General features: G+C 50.6%; 6 protein-coding genes across 6 annotated transcripts; 2 read left to right on the forward strand and 4 right to left on the reverse strand.

Moving 5' to 3' along the window:
- Positions 1–140: 140 nt before the first annotated feature.
- STEHIDRAFT_110152 (alpha/beta-hydrolase) lies at positions 141–1,479 on the forward strand (the record flags this gene model as incomplete). Its single annotated transcript, XM_007302960.1, has 4 exons — positions 141–234; positions 319–609; positions 670–783; positions 848–1,479. The coding sequence occupies 4 exons, from the start codon at positions 141–143 to the stop codon at positions 1,477–1,479; spliced, it is 1,131 nt and encodes a 376-aa protein (XP_007303022.1).
- Positions 1,480–1,593: 114 nt separating this feature from the next.
- Positions 1,594–2,759, reverse strand: STEHIDRAFT_120589 (PX-domain-containing protein). The gene is made up of 6 exons (XM_007302961.1): positions 2,726–2,759; positions 2,496–2,637; positions 2,375–2,441; positions 2,271–2,314; positions 1,982–2,203; positions 1,594–1,862 (listed from the first exon to the last, which is right to left on the reverse strand). Exons 2-6 carry the CDS (start codon positions 2,565–2,567, stop codon positions 1,797–1,799), a joined length of 471 nt encoding a protein of 156 aa, XP_007303023.1. The 5' UTR covers positions 2,568–2,637; positions 2,726–2,759; the 3' UTR covers positions 1,594–1,796.
- A 3,534-nt stretch (positions 2,760–6,293) lies between these two features.
- Positions 6,294–8,206, reverse strand: STEHIDRAFT_146419 (uncharacterized protein). Its single transcript, XM_007302962.1, has 8 exons — positions 8,159–8,206; positions 7,964–8,099; positions 7,404–7,907; positions 7,200–7,341; positions 7,095–7,142; positions 6,918–7,037; positions 6,596–6,856; positions 6,294–6,540 (listed from the first exon to the last, which is right to left on the reverse strand). The coding sequence occupies exons 1-8, from the start codon at positions 8,175–8,177 to the stop codon at positions 6,364–6,366; spliced, it is 1,407 nt and encodes a 468-aa protein (XP_007303024.1). The 5' UTR covers positions 8,178–8,206; the 3' UTR covers positions 6,294–6,363.
- A 998-nt stretch (positions 8,207–9,204) lies between these two features.
- On the reverse strand, positions 9,205–11,921 carry STEHIDRAFT_120591 (mitochondrial carrier). The gene is made up of 12 exons (XM_007302963.1): positions 11,360–11,921; positions 11,215–11,304; positions 10,943–11,149; positions 10,668–10,889; positions 10,372–10,613; positions 10,212–10,317; positions 10,123–10,148; positions 9,958–10,062; positions 9,871–9,893; positions 9,527–9,815; positions 9,417–9,469; positions 9,205–9,358 (listed from the first exon to the last, which is right to left on the reverse strand). Exons 1-12 carry the CDS (start codon positions 11,769–11,771, stop codon positions 9,346–9,348), a joined length of 1,788 nt encoding a protein of 595 aa, XP_007303025.1. The 5' UTR covers positions 11,772–11,921; the 3' UTR covers positions 9,205–9,345.
- A 2,023-nt stretch (positions 11,922–13,944) lies between these two features.
- On the forward strand, positions 13,945–14,468 carry STEHIDRAFT_110155 (uncharacterized protein; the record flags this gene model as incomplete). The annotated part of the gene is made up of 3 exons (XM_007302964.1): positions 13,945–14,020; positions 14,089–14,218; positions 14,264–14,468. The coding sequence occupies 3 exons, from the start codon at positions 13,945–13,947 to the stop codon at positions 14,466–14,468; spliced, it is 411 nt and encodes a 136-aa protein (XP_007303026.1).
- Positions 14,469–14,686: 218 nt separating this feature from the next.
- STEHIDRAFT_138733 (uncharacterized protein) lies at positions 14,687–18,299 on the reverse strand (the record flags this gene model as incomplete). The annotated part of the gene is made up of 18 exons (XM_007302965.1): positions 14,687–14,752; positions 14,806–14,844; positions 14,908–15,231; positions 15,296–15,391; positions 15,463–15,537; positions 15,572–16,132; positions 16,185–16,217; positions 16,275–16,374; positions 16,430–16,639; positions 16,704–16,829; positions 16,883–16,954; positions 17,007–17,078; positions 17,132–17,243; positions 17,303–17,452; positions 17,515–17,607; positions 17,671–17,804; positions 17,854–17,975; positions 18,024–18,299. 18 exons carry the CDS (start codon positions 18,297–18,299, stop codon positions 14,693–14,695), a joined length of 2,655 nt encoding a protein of 884 aa, XP_007303027.1. The 3' UTR covers positions 14,687–14,692.
- Between the last annotated feature and the right edge of the window lie 588 nt (positions 18,300–18,887).

Here is an 18,887-nt window from a genome sequence, read left to right on the forward strand (position 1 = left end):
TGACTGGAAGATGTCAATCCTCCCGAGCGGGAAGGAGGAGTTCCTTGTAGGTCTCCCTAGCATCGTTGTTATAGCGAAGGAGCACCTCCCTCCTCGCCGACTCGGACTCGCCGACTCGGACTCGCCGACTTTACACCATCATGTCTCGAGCTCAGGCTGTCGACGGTGCTGCCCTCACTGGCCCCGCTACGTTCTTAGAACGCTTACAGGTCGTGAAGGACGCCTTGTTACTTCGTGAGTGTCCATCGCATGCCTTCTCTTGTCCTGCAGAGATCATATAACGACAGCGACTTGTCTTGGTATCCACCCCATCTTCAGCTTTCGTCATCTTCGTCGGTCTGTTCAGACCAGAGAACAAAGCCCGTCCGTTCGCTCGCGCCGTATACGATATCACGATCCGCTATATCGCGCATCGCGGCTGGAACATTCGGCAGTGGCTCTTTTTTCTTGGGGCACGGAACTCGACGGAGGTGTATGATGCGTGGGCGCGGAAGAATAAAATGGAGAATTTGACGGATGAGTTTGGGCTCGAGGGTGAGGAAGGAGGAGGGGCGAAGCTGCATTGGGTTGGAGCGCGGAGTTATGAGAGGGTGTTGATTTACTGCCATGGTGAGCGTTTGAGTCGTCAGTAATGAAGCATTATGGGATACTCACGGCGGGTTCAATAAGGTGGAGCGTTCTGTCTTCCTGCTAATCAGGACCAGCACCTTGGTTTCTTGAGTGCTGTGAAGCGTGAACTCGAGAAAGCGGGAAAACCGACCGGAGTCGTCTTCCTTCCATATTGTCAGTACCTCCACTTCACTCCAACCATATCTCCTTCAGCCTCTCATATTTTTCTCTACGACAGCTCTCGCGCCGTTCGTGCCGTTCCCTGCCCAACTTCGTCAAATCAACGCGGTGGTAATTCACCTGTTAGCTAAAGGAGCATCCCCATCGAACATCATCCTCGTAGGCGATTCCGCCGGCGGGAACCTGACTCTCCAGTTCCTATCGCACACCCTGCATCCCCTCCCTGGCATCCCCGCACCTCCGACCCTCTCCACCCCACTCGCAGGCGCTCTCCTCATCTCCCCCTGGGTAACCTTCGGGACCGACTACCCCTCCTTCAAAGAAAACGACACAGTCGACAACATCAATCAATGCACTCTCGACTACATGGCCGGTCTCGTGACGCCGGGGGTACCCCCAGGCCAGGAGCAGTGGTTCGAGCCTATCAAGTCCGATGAGACGTGGTGGCACGGGCTGGATGGGAAGGTGAGGAGGGTGATGTGCACGGTTGGGGAGTTCGAGTGTTTGAAGGATCCGATTGAAGAGTTTTCGATGACGCGGTTGAAACCGAATGTCAAGGATTTTAGTTGGTTGGTGGAGAAGAATGGGACGCATATTGATTTTCTGTGTGATTTTCAGGTGAAGGAGGGTGGGAGGGGCGAGCCGTATTGGAGGGTTATCTCTTGGTTGACGGACACTTTCCAGGGTTGAGGATGGGCGCTTTTATCACTGCGTTGAGGCTGTATGTAGTTAGCTTTTGAACTTGTGCAACCGAGGACAGCTCCCCTTGCGCTGACAGGCGTGAATCATGGTACAAGACACAGTATAAAGGAGCATCCATTATGGGACAATGAGTATAAACATGAACATAGGTAGGAACATAAGCGGGGTAACTGCATAGCATTTATAAAATTCAAAACGGAGAACAAATCTCAAGGGATGGTCATGTCATAAAAGAAGAAGACAACAATAGAAGGAAGTACACTCTCGGGCTCCGTCGAGACAGTCCGTGCATCCCGTTAACGAACTTACAACCACTGAGACTTGTCCCAGGAGGGATCCTGGAGGAACGCGCAGAGTACCTTGCTCCCAGTCTGGGCGAGCACGCAATAAGCGACAATGCATGACGATAGACGACGAGAAGGAATTCAGCCACCTCATTCATATGCCGAACCCACTCTACGAGCATGTTCGTAGAAAGATGAAAACGCACCTGAAGCAATGGGTGGCCAGCGACCACGCTCAAGAACCTCTCGAGACCCTCTCGCCTGGCCTCGATGACTTCGTCCGAGAAGCGGTTGGTGAACACCTTGCCAGGAAGAGGAGGAATGTTCACGCGGCTAGATTCACGCTCGAGGATGTCGCGGAAGGCTTCAAAGTCGGAATATCGTCGGCGAACCAGAGAATGACGCAGCTTGAAAGCAGGGATGTTTGTCTAGCAGGGTGTACAATATGTTGAGCACAAGTACGATGACGCCGGAGCCACTGTCGACCATACGCACCTTGCACACGATCTCGTAATCAGTGTACATCTTCCTCCCAAAGCCTGTGTATCATTCATAAGCCTAGCTCCACTTGAAATGGATTGTATCATGAGCGGACGTACCGTGGGTTTGTGGGTTTCTAACTTCAATCTCGAGGAAGCTCTCCGGGACACTGTACATCTCCTCGATCTAGGTAAACTCAACATCTGACGCCTGATAACCTACTTGCTTTACATTGCGCACCGTTTGACCGCGACCAGAGAGCAGTGGTTCCTCGAAGGCGCTGCTCCGTGCAAAGGGGGATACAGTCGTCATCGTGAGCGGGGGTGGTGGGTGTGAGGTAGCTGTATCGACTGCTATAGGCGCCGCAGGTGGTGGCCAGTCCCTGCGAGAGATAGTCAATATAATGGATGGTTAGTTTCCGTGGTCATGTTGGGTGTATGCAACAGGACAACGACTGGGGAAATACTGACCAAACGGAAGGTCTACCAGTTAAACTTCGTCAAAGCTGCTCTTAGTTCGTCTGAGAAGAGCGAATACAGTCAGAGATACGCCACAGGTCACTGCTGTGCCTCTCTCGCGTGGCGCGCACGTGTATACAATAGGAAGGGCTAGCCACAGTCCCGGTTTCGATGTCAGTTTTTGTACTCGATCTCTCATATCGACTGGAGCGATATATTCTTATGAGCTACCTTCTCATCGCATACCGTGAACTCTCTTCTTGAACTGTCACTCTTGGTATCTTCGCATGTTCTCCAGGGCTTACTCCAGACTCGAATGACCGTCGCGGTGTGCTCTATTCAAAGATCTCGGTTCATCAGTGCCCACACATCTAGTCAACCTAAACGGGATGCTATATTCACCTTTTCCTGCGAACATCTCACGACGAGTAGAAGGGTAAATCTTACAAATTCGAACGAGATATGGACCCGCCTTGTGCTTCGTCAGTGCAGGAGGTTGGCCCTTTACCCACCATGGATAGAACCTTAATTTCTTAAGCTTCTTGAAGTTTGTGAAATGCTCTCAGTAGTCTTCCTAGCCTGGGTGGGCACGGTCACGTCGATCGATTTTCCTCACCTCTCTGAACCCCCCTCATCGTATGAGCGTCTGAAGGTGCTCAAAGACCTGCTATTTCTGCGCAAGCTACAGTTGGCATTTTCCCCACCATCGCAGAATGAACTTACTTATACTCCCGTACAGCCTTCGCCCTCATGATCGTTCCGTTCAAAGATGAAAGTAGGGGACGTTCATGGCGACGACCTGCCTACGACTCTTCCGTCCACTATATCGCATCGTGTTCATGGAATCTTGGTCAGAATCTTTCCATCCTTGGTACCGACTAGACGGAGGTTTACGATGCCTGGACCCGAGAGAGGTAGGCAGATAACATCGGGGACGCCATAGGCTAAGGTGCGAAGCTACATTGTGTGGGCCCCAGGTGCCACGACCGTGTGTTGCTTTGAATGCATGGCAAGTAGTACAGGCGCATGCTTTCCGCATACTATCTTGAACCCCGTATTGATGGATTCCAATTTTGGCAGGTGGTGGGGTTGTTTACCTGCACATCCTAATCAGCATCTGGATTTTCTCTCCGGCATTCAAACTACATTCGAACGCGCTAAAACTCCGGTCGGAGTAGCCATGTTAGCGTGTTGTGCGTGTATCGATTACTTGGTTCAACTACACGAAGTATGTACTGCTTCCGAGATCCTGGCGAGGTGGCGCTCACACCGTCTTCGCCATTTCCGGCAGAACTCCGTCAGGTCACTGCAGCTGTTAATCATTGACTCGTCAAAGGGGTCTCTCCGTCCAGGCTGATCATAGGAGGAGATTCAGCTGGTGGCGATCTGGTTCTCCTGCTTTTGTCTCATTCTCTTCACCCGTTTCCCCTCCTGACTGTTCGTCACCACTCGCCGACGTACTACTTGTCTCTCAGTGGGCATCGTTCCGCATGGACTGGCCATCATTAAAGAGTAACGATGAAAAAGACACTCTCAGGCTTCGGATGTAGCCTGGTGGAAAGGACTAGATGTCTTGGTGACGATGACGATGAACACTGTGGGAGGGGTAGTGTCTTCGAGATCCCATAGAGGAGTTCGCCGAAGACAAGGCTTGAAACGAACATCAAGGCTCTCACTTGTTTGGTGGAGAAGAATGGGGTGCACATAAAATTTTTCTATAACATTATTGTTGATGAGCGCGAGCGGAACATTGTAGATCAAGATGCCATGTCATGGTGACAGGATACTTTCAGTGAACCCTGAGCTGGCAGTGTCTACTCTTGTGTTATCGTACATGATTCATTGTCGATCTATTGCTCAACATCTACCAATCCGCAGATAATCCTGTGTCGTCCATCGGCTAGTCCTTCTATAAACCGTGTGTGAGGTCTTTCTCCGTTTCCGTCAAATGTAGTCTAATTCTATAAAGGTCCAGACGTTAACATAGAACCACGACCAAGAAATGAGTACATACTATGAAGTCACGAGTCTGTCCAAAGTATTTGTCCAGAGTGCGATATCTGTTGCCTCCGATGCAAGCATCACAGAGGCACCTTCCTGTGAAAGGCCGTAGATGCTTTCTTGCAACGCAGAGCTTGTCGCTTCGCCCCGATGGACATCCGCCAATATCGCTGTCGGCACCAGGTGGAGTGTTTCGTTGAGTACGTCCATCGCATAACTATCAGAGAAACCAGCCGCAAGGTTGTGTATGATGGTCGCAGTTGCTCCAACAACCAGTATAGCGTCCGCTTTGGGCAAAGAACCTCTCGGTCGAGATGAACCCTGGTGGTCGGTTTGCACAGGAATACCCGTCTGGTACTCGATATCGTTGCGGTCAAACTGTTGGACAGCTTGTGGAGAGGAAATGACGCGAACTCTCCAACCACGGACGTGTGCATGGGCAATGAGGGCGCTCAAGATGTGCGTCGATATTCCATGGCGTCCGTCACAGACGAACAGGTAAATCATCTTGGTGGCTTCAGATGTCGCGATGCGTGCAGGCCTGCCCGGCACTACAGGCCGACCTCCGTAGACACGCCCTGAAGCCCTGTAAATAGCTATTGAGCGCTCGTTGACCTTTCTCTGAAAGAAAAGCTATTCTTACTGAATAGCGTCAATAGCGTCCAAAGATGTCATCCAGGGGAACGAATTGAGCTTGCCACTGCCAGAACCAGCTGCATGTGGCTCAAAGCCATGTCTTCCTAGCAGAACGGCGATGCCTCGGTCATAAAGCGCACGAACACTCTCTTGAAATGGACGGCGACTGGCAAGACTGGTGTTGACGAAAGGGAGAATGGCTGTCGGTATCGACGTAGTCTCGATCTGTGTTAAAACGTCCATGGGCCCATTGAGCATGAGACGACGACGGGCAAGCCGATTTATGGTGTTGAATGTCGCTGGGGCTATGATAATTGCGTCGGGCTGTGTGTGTGCCGTCTGTTCGTTGACGATGTCATCGTCGGAGATTCCGAAATATCTAGCAGCGCGGGGAGTGAGGCTGGTTCGAACGTCCCAGCCGTGCTGTCGAGCAAGCGAGACAAGCTGTCGGAAGAGTGGCGCGGGGCCTGCAGCGCACACGATGATCCTCAAAACCTTGGCCATACTACACACGCAAGAGAGTGAGCTCGGTTTGTAGAAACAAGGATGATAACAAGTAGCCTTTGCCTGCTAAGCCAATTTGGGACAACGTCCAGAAGAGTGCCGAGGGTGGCGAAGGTTGTGAGGAATGCTTGTAGATTGTGAGCGTAGGAAGCAAAAATGGAGATAAGATAATTAGTCTGCAAGGTTCAACTGAACAAGAGCAGGGTCTGGTGAAGGTTATGAAATGAACATTCTCTAGATGTGCGCTGAAATATGACTCGGAGTTTATTTGATCGTTCAGAGAACTCCGCCTTTCACTGCCTCTGCTAAGGGGTTTATCATGACAATCAGCGTTTCATAGTATACGCGTGTCCTTGCTTTCAGCCGAAGCGTTATAAATCGTCATCACGGGAAGGCACAAAGGTCCTAGAGGCCCTAGGCTGTGATACAAAGCAACGTCAATAAAGAAAGGTATATGTCATGGAAATGATATAGATGGAATATCTGATAAATATGACACGGGGACACCCTCAGGGATGTGCAACGAACGAGGAAGAATGTAAGGAGCAATATAATGCTCTGACTTCCGCGGCCTGCGCCTGCTTCTCATCCGGCAGATAATTCCATATTAGGACAGGAGCGGGTCGGACGCTCTTTTCCAGCTCTTTCCTGGCTCGGTTCAAGAGATGCCGACAAAATCGGTCATGCTACGAGGAAGGGTCAGCATTGACCACCAAAAGGAGCGACACGGTTGATTCCCACCTCGATCCGGACATGGGGTTGAAGAAGAACATATGACACTTGAAAGTGAAACAGGAGTTGCCCGAGGTCGTGCGCCAGTTGCATGCAAGTCCAGCTTGGACCCTGCGTTATGGGAAGGTCATCACGGGCTGCGGCCGATATCAAGGGAGAAAACATCGACGCCAAGGCCTGACGAGCATCGTCTCGCACAGACTCGAAAGAAGGGCAAGAATGATGACACTCATCACCCATGCATGCATGCAAAGCGAAGTGATGACCCGTCTATGGAAAGGTTTTCTGTTCGTCAGACCCTTGCTTATGATACATTGAGGCTAGGACTCACTACTGCCATAGCCTCCGTCTGATAACCCACTACCTTACACAGATAATCGTGGTATGCGCGAAGCAGCTCAAGGACAGACGGTCCTTCGTTGTTGTTGTGATTTTGAACAGCCAATAAGACCTATACGTGACTGACGTGAGAAGTTGGTTCGGAATACTGTTCCATATGGGAACTCACAGCGATAATCCAGTCTTGCACACTGTCCACACAAGACTGGCGCAGCCGCTGAGGAATACTTATGTTAGCTGATGACAACAACAGAGGTAAGTCTGAAAGACTCACGTCGTGAAGTCGAGCCACGAGCTCAAACTCTAGTCCGGCGTTACCGGGGTGATATAGAATGAGCTTCATTCTTTTCAACTCTGACAGAGAGTTTGGTGCGGAAGGATCGGGTACAAGATCCAGATATCTGCGGCGCCCAGACCTAAATGATGTTAGAATATCAGCATGACATGATTATTCGAAAGGAGACAAAGGCGTCCAGACCTCAGATCCAGCGAATTACGGTAGTCCTGACGGATCCACAGAAAGTTCGTTTCAGACCGAGAGCGAGACGATGGATTTAGTTGACCCAAACTCCATGCAGCCCGCTTTTGACGCTCGGTCTGGAAGTGAGAGCCCAATAGCTGGATGTCCAACCAGGATGTCGACGTAGTTACGTCTCCAACGGGTTCCATTAACGTGAAGTCGATGATCAAATCCGTTTTCAAGCTGGCGGGAGCTGCATTGGCACTTGTTGGATCTTGTGCGTCCAGATCCTCACGAAGGACAGCTAAAAGCCCGACGACAAGGTCCTGGCCACCGTCCGCTATCACAAACGATTGCGTGGCGGCGAAGACTGTGGTGTTGTTGTCATGCAAAGTGGCGATACGCAAAGCAAAATGGGCCACGCAGTCTTCGAGTGCGCTACTCTTGCGGTACGGCAATACAGCCGCTTCGCAGATGCACTTGTACCAGAATTGAGCAACTCTGTGCTCGGGATCGGGAAGGCTAATAACAGTAGATAATTAGATTGAGATCATTAAGGGCCGACGATGCCGACGTACTCTTCATTATCGTCTACGATGCCAACGCGGCATCTCGCACACAGCAGTCCACCTAGCCTCCTGGAGTTTAACCTAGCAGCCAAACGAGCCGTGGGAGATCGCGCGTATGGACTAGCCCGACTTGGACCTCCAATATCTGGAATAAAGACGGGTCAGAGCGGTTAGATAATTTCGGAGTAAGTTAGTAAGATTTACCTGAAGGGTAAAAATACATTAAACTCCCCTCGTGGGAATAGGGTGACCCTGTTACAGAGGCTGGATATGGTTGTGGCGGTATGATGAGTCGTTCCATCGATGGGCGACCCCCTCTAAGTCGTATGGGGTCTGATTCTGCGCTACGACTAAAATAAAACCAAAAACAATACATTGTTACGACTGCAAGAGACAAAACAGGGGACGAGTCAAACCTCCTGCTGCGAAGCCCTAGGCTCGCCTCCCGCAGTGCCCTCGACACTTGGTGATACATAGGTTCCTCTGATTGCGGAAGACGATCATAGACGATGGCACAATACCGTTGGCCGTTTGTAAAGCGGAAAGCCCAGGTAAACTTAGAAAGTAGGCCTGGAGTCACGAGATTAGAGATAGATCCTAAAACAGGTATACTAACAGCACACGTAGACCAACCGACCTCCTTGGTATATCCGAATCTCGTAGTCCTCAGCAATTTCTGTATAGGCATCCTCTGTTGTACCCGAGTAATTGAGGGTAGAGGGAAATGTGCCGAAAATCAGTCATCCATCAGGATAATAAAAAATTAGTTGATCCTCACCTTCGCGGAACCGATGTCTACTCTCGTCCAACCATCGGAATTCTTTTTCATCAAGTTTGACCACAAATCGACTTCCAACCACGATATCGGGAGATGCTGGGGGCCAGCCCAGAATGCCATTAGTGTTGATAGAAGTTGAGACATATTCCTGCCAATCGCGTGCAGATGTATACGCCATTGTGCTGCGCGACCACGTTCGAAGTCGAGGGAGAAAGAGGAAGGGAGAGAGAGAGGGACAACACCAATGACTCGGGTGTCCTAGGATTTAATGCTGTACATTTGCATAGCTTGCCCGGTCCTGAAACGATCTGTGTAGAATGATCTAAGTGATTACTCCCCCGGCAGGAGCCTTGCTATGCTTCCATGTGTTGGAGCCAGGAGATGGGAAGGCAGCTGCACGAGGTATCTTCATGGGCGCTTGTGAGATCATGATCCAGCGCATCACATCATCCTAGCAGTGAAGGACTGAGGAAATGATAGCATTCCCAGTATCGTGGAAGCAAGTAATTCGTCGTGCGACCAGTGAGTAAATAAATGATTACAATGTCCAGAGTAGCAGACCAAGGGAGGCCAATAGAATCTAAAGGAGAGTAATACTTTAAGATAATGCGAACTAAACACCCAACCTGAGAAAAGCGAATATTCTCAATACATCGACACGACTGGAGATGGAAGGAAACACACCTCCTCTTGCTGTGCTCATAGACAAGATAGGAAATCGACACGGAAGGAATGACCTTATGGAGGGTATACGTGAGCAAATTAACTCCACCAGCGCTGATCCGGAGACTGACCTTGGCTAATGTGGGCAGTAACCCGCGATAGAACCCACGCCAACCATCTCGCTCGTATGTTTTCAAAATCACATCCCTGATGCCAGTATATCTCTGAGGATGCCCAGGCGACCCAGAGGCCTGCAATCGTGTGCGAACGAGGTTCATAGGATAGACGCTCGTGGCCCCAACGCTTCCGGAGACGCTGCCGAAAGCCAATAAGGCGAGAACTCCCGGTTCCTCTTTGCCTGTAGATCGCAGGTAGGCCAATTTAAGCGCTTCGAAGGTGCTCATGTCGATGGCGGAATAGCTGGTGGATCGTGGGCATGAGTCGGCCGTATCAAATGTGTAAGAAAAGCACGAACGGAAATACACCAATCAAGCCGATCTGGGGGAAAAGGTGTACATCGTGAGATTCAAAAAGAGGTCAATCCAGCTGGGAAATGTCGTACACCAAGTCCTCTGTAATAGGCCCGAAATCCACCAAGACCCCAGAGGCGTTTGGCAGCAGAAGCCAGAGTCCTGCGGGGCTCTCCGGTGCTACTCATCATCTGGGTCTGTTGCGAAAACAAATCAGTCCATATATAGCCGGAAGAACAGCTCGTGCGATGATATACCTTCAGTGTTTCGATGGGATATATGCCTGCGTGTCAGGGAGGTAAGAGTGTGGCTTGAGGTATAAGCCCACTCAATCAGGGGCACGCACTGAGTTGACTAGCAATTCCACCCATTCCACCACTAAGAAACCTTGATGTCCCACTTATGTCTCTAGGATCATCTACAAAGTCGACGTATCGTGCGAACATCCGTTTCTAGAGCAGAGCTTCAACGCGAGCAAGGAAGTTAACCTCAACGACAAGACGAACGGAGGTTTCATAGGTATAGAACTTGATGGCGGATTCGGGAAAGATCTTAGCGACCGATAATCCGTTTCCGACCCAGAAAGCCAGAACGCCCCCTTCAGCGTATATCCGTGCGATAGCATTTGCAATAGCCTTCGTTCCCTGTACTGGTGACGCGGAGGAAAGTGCAGTCCCTCCCAGATCTGGCGGTCGAGTGATAAGGAAAATCTTCAACCTGTCGAAGGGCGCAGTGCACGTTCGCGACACTGTCCCATTAGCGTGAATAAGGCGGCCATAACAGTAGAAAATATAATGCCCACCTGCGCCGGCGATTCCACCTGCCAGAAGGAACCTGAGCGCTGTGCTTTTCAGCCACGAATGATGGTCCTCCTCAGGCTCATCATCCACAAAGAGTTCGTCCTCCTCGTCGCCATCGAATCCTTCCTGGTCGTGGTCTATTGGCGTCGCCGCAGCGTCAACGAGAGGAGAGGACTGCGGTCTTGCATCTGGTGGTTTGTCCTCTGCGCTGAGGCTGACGTCCCCTGGAATTTTGGCGTATCAGCACGAGTGATGACAATAGAACGATTGTACTCACCTTCCATGGTCACTCTGGCAGCCCCTCTGCCGTCATCTCCAAGGAACTTCTTAACTTCATAATACTGGTATATCTCTGCTGGCGATACCTTCCGCGGGAGGAGTAGCAAGAAGTCCCGAAACTCGCGAAAGCTGATGGAATGTGAATGTGGAGATGAAGTCAACGATGCCATGAAGTCGGATAATGTGGAGGGTTCTAAAGGAATTCCTGTAGCCATAATAAAGGCGATGTTCAATCACGATTTCCATGTCTATGTAGCGCACAGAGCACACCTGCTTTCTGGAGTGCGAGGCGTAGTTCCTCGGGGTCAAGGTGGCCATTACCGTCGAGATCGAGTTCATCGTGAAACACCCTCCAAAGCTCTATATAGCGTGAGATGCGTATTATCAGAGGACAACGCTAAAGTAACGCACTCACCAACCTCCTTATCCTGAGCATAAGTCACGAACTGCTTCCACGGTATCCGCCCTGGCGTCTCGTTGCCGCAACTGCCTGCCAACTCCTGCTCATACATATTTCGTATCTTCTTCGCGCGCTCAGGCGTGAGCGACGCGTAGTCCTTGACTATCGACGAGCCGCTAGCATTTGGGTCTTCATGGTCTGGTGAGTGTGGTTCCAGGGGTGGTAGTCTCAGCCAAAGTTCGCGTAAGCGCGCTTTCCTATTGGCCCTGCCTTCCTGCTCGCGAAACTCAACGAGACTGTGAGGAAGTGGATGGTATGGAGTAGAGTCCGATTTCAATCGAGGGACAAATGGTCGGTCTTGAGAGCCTGACAGAGTATCATCGTAGAGATTCCGGGAGGAAGGTCCCTTCTCAGAGGGATTGGACATGAGAAGACGGAGATCAAGTGCAGAACGAGCGACGCCGTGAGAGGGAGATTTGAGACAAAGTTTCTAATTGAATAAGTGCTTGTTTTCCGCGACGGAAGGCCGTCCTAGTGTTGCATCATGTAGATACAGGTTAGCGAGGATGAGGGGAGGTCGAGAGTGCGATGTTCTGCAGACGCACACAACAACTTCCGGTAATGACCATGACCAATTCGAGTAAGTATCGGTCACCGCTTGACGGACTAAAGACGCGTCAAGCACCATTAATGAAGAGTAATATCCATGCAGTCTAAGGGTAGTATATTTAATTAAGCAGGAAACGTATGAACTGTGCTGTGTATCATCAACCCGACATGTATGTTACATCCCAGTGGTTTTATTCGTAGTGAAGCGCTTTCTGAAGACCAATGAGATCCATCGGCCAATCCCGACGATTGTATTCCGCACCATATTCCAGCAAGATCTCTCGGACGTACTGTCTTCACGACGCCTCAACCTGTTCAACGCGTCGCTCGACAGAGAGTGCATAGCGATGGGAGAAGGAAGAGAAGGTTCGGCCTTGTGTGGCTCCAAGTCTTCACTCGATTCGACAACCTTGAGGAAGCTTTTCCACCTCTTGTAAACGGGCAGAGTCCATGACGATTCCGTCCTCTCGTGAGCAAAAGATGACTCTATTGAGGTAGCCGCCTCCGACGATGAGGCAAGGGAGTTCTTGTCCTTGAGGTCCGCGGTCACGATGGGGTGGCCCACCAAATGCTCGTGAGAACTTTGGATGCGCGGTAGTGGAGGGTCAGGATAGATCTATGAGTAGATGAGTCAATAAACAGCAAAATGAGAGTGGAATCCTGGCTAACCATACGGTATGGACTATGCTCATTCAACCCGCCAGCGGAAGAAGGCATCCAAGACTTGGGACGATTGGATGGCAGTGGAGGTGTCGGTGGGTGGTACAGCTGGGGGAATCCCTATAAGCACATGTCTATGCAGTTTAACCTGATCCACACACCTGAGGAAGCGAGGGCTTTCGCATCTTGTCGACAAAGGTCGAGTCGGTTGATGACGATGTGTATATGGAAGACCACGCTGTTGAGCCAATGGTCTAATTCCGACCGATAATGGTCAGTCATGAACGTACACGATATCAGATCTTGAATTGCTCACCACTTTGAAGACTGGTTTGTTCTCCTCTGCCGCATTGGCGATTGAGCCTTTCCGTGACACAGACGGTGTCGGTTGGTTGAAAGCTTGATCGATGATATCCTTCCAATTGTCGGGAAGCTGTCATGAGTGAAGGCGGGGTCCAGTTTAAGCATTCGTGAGCACAGAAAATCAGAAAATAACGTACCGGAGGCATACTGCTCTCCCCACCAACTTCGATATTCCCACTCTCCACTCCATCCTGCGAAGCAAGACCTTGACGTGGTGATAGAGGAGGTGAAGGGATGTACTTCGGAACTGGCTTGCGCCAACCCTTCACGACAGGGCTTTTGACACTTGCCGAGGAAAGCATCCGTCTAGGTCTCCAATTGAATAATAGAGATTGCAGGAGGTGAGGAGTTTAGGAATCAGGCAGGGAGGGACCGTAAGGTCACAATGCAAGGGATGCGGTCCTGAACCAGCTGGAGAGGAAGAAGGCGTGGGGTTTTATAGTATTGTGACCCATGTTGGCACCATGAGACCAATCGAACTGACACAAAGAACAAAGGCAAAAAGGGAAGTGAAAGGAGTCTGCGCCACAGTTGCGAACACGCTAGAGACAGGCGGCTCGGTGGCACTTTAGGTAACAAAGCACTGGAAAGCAATCGAGAATCTTGCGGGAGACAATTGCGTCCTGATAGTCAAGCACAGGAGAAAACAACGGCGGGCAAGATCATAGCATCGGACGCGAAAACCCAGGTGGTTCACACTCCCCGGTTGCGCGTATCGTGCGTTTCACAGAGCTAGAAAACCATCAAAGCAAGATTGCCAGCTACCGGAGACAGCGCTCCCCTGTTTGATTTTCTGTCCAGAGAACAAACAAGACTGTCTGTAGTAGCATGGGTGTGATAAAACGCGTTGTTGACTCGGCTGTGAGTGACGCACACAACAATCTGACCGCAACTTGCCGTACCAAACGGTGCCACAACGTCTGGCTGTGGCCATCATCATGATTCATCTCCTTTGAGGCGCTGCAGTCATGTTCAAGCCTCAGCATACCCATCCATTCACACTAGCGGAAGTCGTTCTTCTTGACCCATTCACCATCACAGAAGGTATCCTGTCTCTCCTCTTCCATGACCTAATCACGAACAAACTAAATGACACGACCCCTCAATCCTAGAGATTGCCCGCCTTCAGAACTCTCTCCAGCATCTTAGAGAAACTCAAGATCAGCTTAGGGAGCACATACAGGGCTCATCCACACCTGATCCTGATTTTTTGCAGGCTATCGGGGAGAATGAAGTTGTCATGTACGTGGACGTTCGATTGTGGCCCACGAATATCACACTTAATAGCTATCGGTGTCACAGAGGAGCGCAAGAAGAACGTATCCTTATTCTGAGACGAGCTCTGGTACAAAAGGGCGTAATATCCGAGTCTACGAGCCACTACGATGTACTGTCCCCACATCCACAGACACAGGCATCACCCCCTGCAGCTGCAAATCGGGATGCGCCACCCACACAAACGGGAGAGGAAGAGGAAGGGATCATTCTGTAATTTCTCGGCCTCTTTGATGCCAAGTCTCTATTGCGATCACACGATAATGATCTTGTACACACACATGTATTACAGCGCTTTCGAGGCAAGGTCCTCTTTCGACAACAGATAAAATACAGCTACAACACATTGAAGTCTTGGAGCGCAGGAGCACACGGAACAAGAAATACGAAAATTTATGCATAAGGGAGTACAAACATACGGTGGGTTATTGGTCTGCGGAATCAGTGCCGTCTGCGAGCAGCCTTGGGTTTCGGTGTTTGGGCTTGAGCGGGTGCGGTGTCCTATGCAATGGCTAGCATCCGCGAACTCGAGTAAACCGATTCGTACAACTCACCTTCTTTCCTGCACCTCCGTTTTGACGAGTGTTCGGTTTCTGTAAAGATGTCAATGACCTGTACTTGCCCTGCCGTAGGCAGATATGGGGTTATGGGTCTACCTGGCGCCTGGTTGATCGCTCGCCGTCCTGCTCGCTCTCTTGTTTCTTCTGCGGTCGATCACGCTTTCCCAACGCGAAGGGCACATCATCATCATCCTCTGCATCAGATATTTCGTCGTCGTCTTCATCTTGGGCAGTTATCCTAGAGAAAACTGGACGAGCGGTGGGGCCAGCATTGACGGGGCGTGCTAGAGGAGCGTCACGCATCGGCGCAGGAGGCGGTCGAGCTTGGATGGGACGAGTTTGGGCCGGCGTCCTCACTGAAGGTTGGGCTTGGTACTGAATGCGAGACGGAACGAATGTAACAGGCTGGTCATTCTCGGCCTGTATGAATGTCCAAATATGTTTTGAGTGAAAGCTCTGCAGAGCAGACCAAAGTCAGGCGCACCGGTCCGTCACTATCAGGGGCCTGAGATGCTGGAAGCTCTGGAGCAACGGAGCCTATATCTAGGACGGAAAGGTCGTGCTCTTCCGAGAGCTTGTTCTGGACCATGTTCTTCAGTATCCTGAGCACAACAAGGAAAGTGAATAGCGAAAGATAGCCAAAAGACCAACCTCGTTCAAACGGCGAGCAAGACTCTTTTCCAAAAATGCAATCTTCGATTCCAGATCGGATATTTTGTTACCCATCTGTGGACACGAAAAAAATCAGTAAAAGGCAGACTATGAGAAGATCACCAAGGTACTGTACCCGTTTCAACTCGTTCTGCTTCTCCAAAATCTTGTTTTTGTAGCATGTCTCCGTCACTTCTTCAATGATACGAGCAAACGACTTCTCGGTGTCGGTAAGATCACCACTGTGATATCTCTCGGACAAGGTTTGCGAACGAGCCTCCAGTTCGACTTTCGCTCGGGTAAGTGACTCTACTCGGGTCGACATACTCTCCATTTCGGCGTAACGAGTTGAAGCTGACTCCTCCGCGACCTCCTTCAGCCTCGTGACGTCGGCAAGCTGGATTTGCGCCGAAGAGAGCTGCTCCCGCAACTTAGTGGTTTCTACTGATGCTCTGATCACCTCCTGCTCTGCATGTGTGGCCTGTGCGCGTGAATCGACCAATTGAGACTGATGTTTGTCGCGCTCTTTCTCCAAACGAGTCTCAAGATCCTCCTGCTGGCGCTTCAAAGAGTTCTGGGCCTCGTGAAGGCTGCGTTGCAGCGAAGCTACCTTGGACTCCAGATCGCTGTTGACGCGAATGAACCTTTCTTTCTCGCCTGCGAGTATAGACTGTACAGCACTATCAATTAGGCACACTGTGAGTAGAGGAAACATAACATACTGCGTGCTGTTTCTCGGAGGTTGCCAAGCGCTCCTACGTCGAAGACAAGTCGTGAGCATTCTTGATAACAGAAAACGTCACGAAACCTACCTGCAAGTCTCCATTCGTCTCTTTGACAAGACGTAAAGTAGTTGACTGGTCCTCATAGCGCTCTTGCAGAACCTGCATGCGAACCTGAAGCTGTTGCATTCTAGATCCAGAAGAGAGTGAGCGACATCGCACAAGTATCATGTGTTGATATTTACTGTTCTCTACACGTGCCACCTTCTGCTCGAGCATCATCCAGTTGATGTTGAAGAGCCTTCAGATTCTCTTCTCGAGCCGCTAAATCGGCCGAAGCTTGCCCTTTCGCTGTGAGAGCAGCTTCGAGGCGAGTCTTCACGACGTCGAACTCGCCTCGGAGATCTACGATGGATTGGTTGCGTGCGGTGTTCTCTCCGTCCAGCTGAGTGCATCTAAACCGGAGAAGCTTGAGTAGAAGGCCCAACGACGAGGCATACATTGTTGGCGATGATTCACCTCGTTTTGAGTTGCTCGATAGTACCCGTCATCTGATCGATGGTCCTTCGGCAAACCTGCTCCTCAGCTTTCAAGTGATCAATCTCCGTCAAGCGTTCGTTAGAAATAGCCGCAACGGTCGCCCATCTAAATGCATAGTAAGCGGCAGTCTCGCATGAGATACAACCGCAAATACTTACTCGTCTTCGGCCTTCTTGAGAAGATGGAGTCGGTGGTCCTTGTCTTCAACGAGCGCCTGCAAGCTCGCGCACCTTGTGGATAACATATTAGAAGGATACGAGGTGGAAGGGATGCAATGCGTACTTATGTTGGAGTTTTTGAGTCTGGTCTGTCAGTTCCTCCCGCTGTCCTTCAAGTGTTCCCAGCTGTCCGAGCCTTGAAGGATGTATGAGGGCTATCTTTACGATGACAAGAGGACTGGTACGTACTTCTCTTCTTGCAGCTTACACTGTGTCTCCAGAGTAGCGCAAGTGTGCAAGGCGTCGGCTAACTCACTCTGCGAGTTCCTCAAGGACTCTGATTGTTTGTTGATGGTGTCTCCTACGGGAGAAGAACGTAAATAAATGTATATATTAAGTTTGAAAGATACGAGACCATACCAGCATGTAAAAGGTTGTCTGTGGAACGCTTGAGTAAGGCAGCGTCGGTGACGCGAATGCCCTCGAGTTCCCGTACACGGTCTCGCTCCTCGCAAAGTTGAGATGACATGTCGGTGAGCTGATCTCGGAGGAGATCATTGGCCTGACGAGCTACATATATGTCCAATCTTGTTGGTATATGCGAGGAGAAAAGTGAAGAGCGACACGCATACATTGGGTATATTCCATTCGCAGATCCGCAATTGGGGCCATTATCTCTTTGTGCAGGGCAAAATCCCCGTTTCCATCAAAAAGCGCTTCGAACTCTGAAATAATATGGGACATGAGACACGAGTGTACACTATCATCCACCAGACAAATGGACATACGAGTCATGCTTTCCTGGACGGTAGGGCGTAGTTCTTGCACGTCCAGAAGAGAAGACCGAGCTTGCTCTGCAAAAGCAAACGCTTTATCGTGATCGTGCTTCAAGGACTTGAGGGCGTCTCCCATTTCCTGTACACTGTAACGAAAATGAATATATGCACCACGAAGTGAAAGAAACCACGAACCTTTTGGAGCTGGCATCGAGAGTTGCTTTCGCTGTAGCTTTGATGCGCTCGATCGTCTCTCTTTTGTCGGAATGGGCGATGTCCAGTTCGTTCCGGAGGCGATCAGTTTCCTTACTCTGCAACTACCATGAGTGAAAGTAGACGTAGTAACCGAAGCAATGTACACATACCTTTTCTTCCATTTCGCGTTTGAGCTGCTTGAGTTCATCGAGTTTCCTGACGATATCATGCACCTCAGAATACGACTCAGTTCCAGAGACCTCCGCTGCGCTAGCTTGAGTCAAGCCAATACTAGAAGATCGAGCACGAGTGTCATCCCGAGAAATTCTTGCAGTCGAAGGTCTACCACGAGCAGGAGCGAAGACGAGTTGTTCTGAGGAGATGCTGCCAGTGGTCGGACGGTTTTCTGCGAAAACATCCTTCAGTTCCAGATTCGTACTTGCCATAGAGCTGAGACGGACCAGCACCAGGAGCGTCTGTGTCATTATCCATATATATGGGGTCCATCAATGATCCTGAGGATCTGCCTGACACGCCGTTACTGAGCGCGGGACTGAGCACAGAGGTTCGAGGTCTGATCGTAGGTGACTCCTTTCTCGAGAGGAAAGGAGCGCGCCCTTGGGTCTGGTGAGAGCGAGGATGAGCAAAAGGTCTCAAGGGAGCAAGATGAGCAGCTGGTTCCGGAGAATGGGGCAAGGATTCGTAGGCTATGTCGGGCACATGAGCTTGCGAAAGGAGGCGGTGTTGCGAGCTAATAGAGCGGGCCGAATTTGCTGAATTGGTCGTACGGCTGTTGGGGTTTCTCCCGAATATGAATCCTTCGTGGCTCTGAGCGAGTTCTGCATGAGTGTCGATATTGTCCTGTTCGACCTTGAAGCGAGTACCAAAGAAAGCCCCTGAGGTCGCGTTCCTAGGCCGCTCGGAGCTGCCATCGCGAGGACGTCCAGATACAGAGCCAAGAAACGAGATATTTTGCGACTGGAGGTTCATTCTGCTACCAAGAACAAGCTGTTTACGATGGAGTCGCCGACTGT

This window comes from Stereum hirsutum (assembly GCF_000264905.1).
Source record: "Stereum hirsutum FP-91666 SS1 unplaced genomic scaffold STEHIscaffold_5, whole genome shotgun sequence".
In the NCBI taxonomy this organism is placed as follows: domain Eukaryota; kingdom Fungi; phylum Basidiomycota; class Agaricomycetes; order Russulales; family Stereaceae; genus Stereum; species Stereum hirsutum.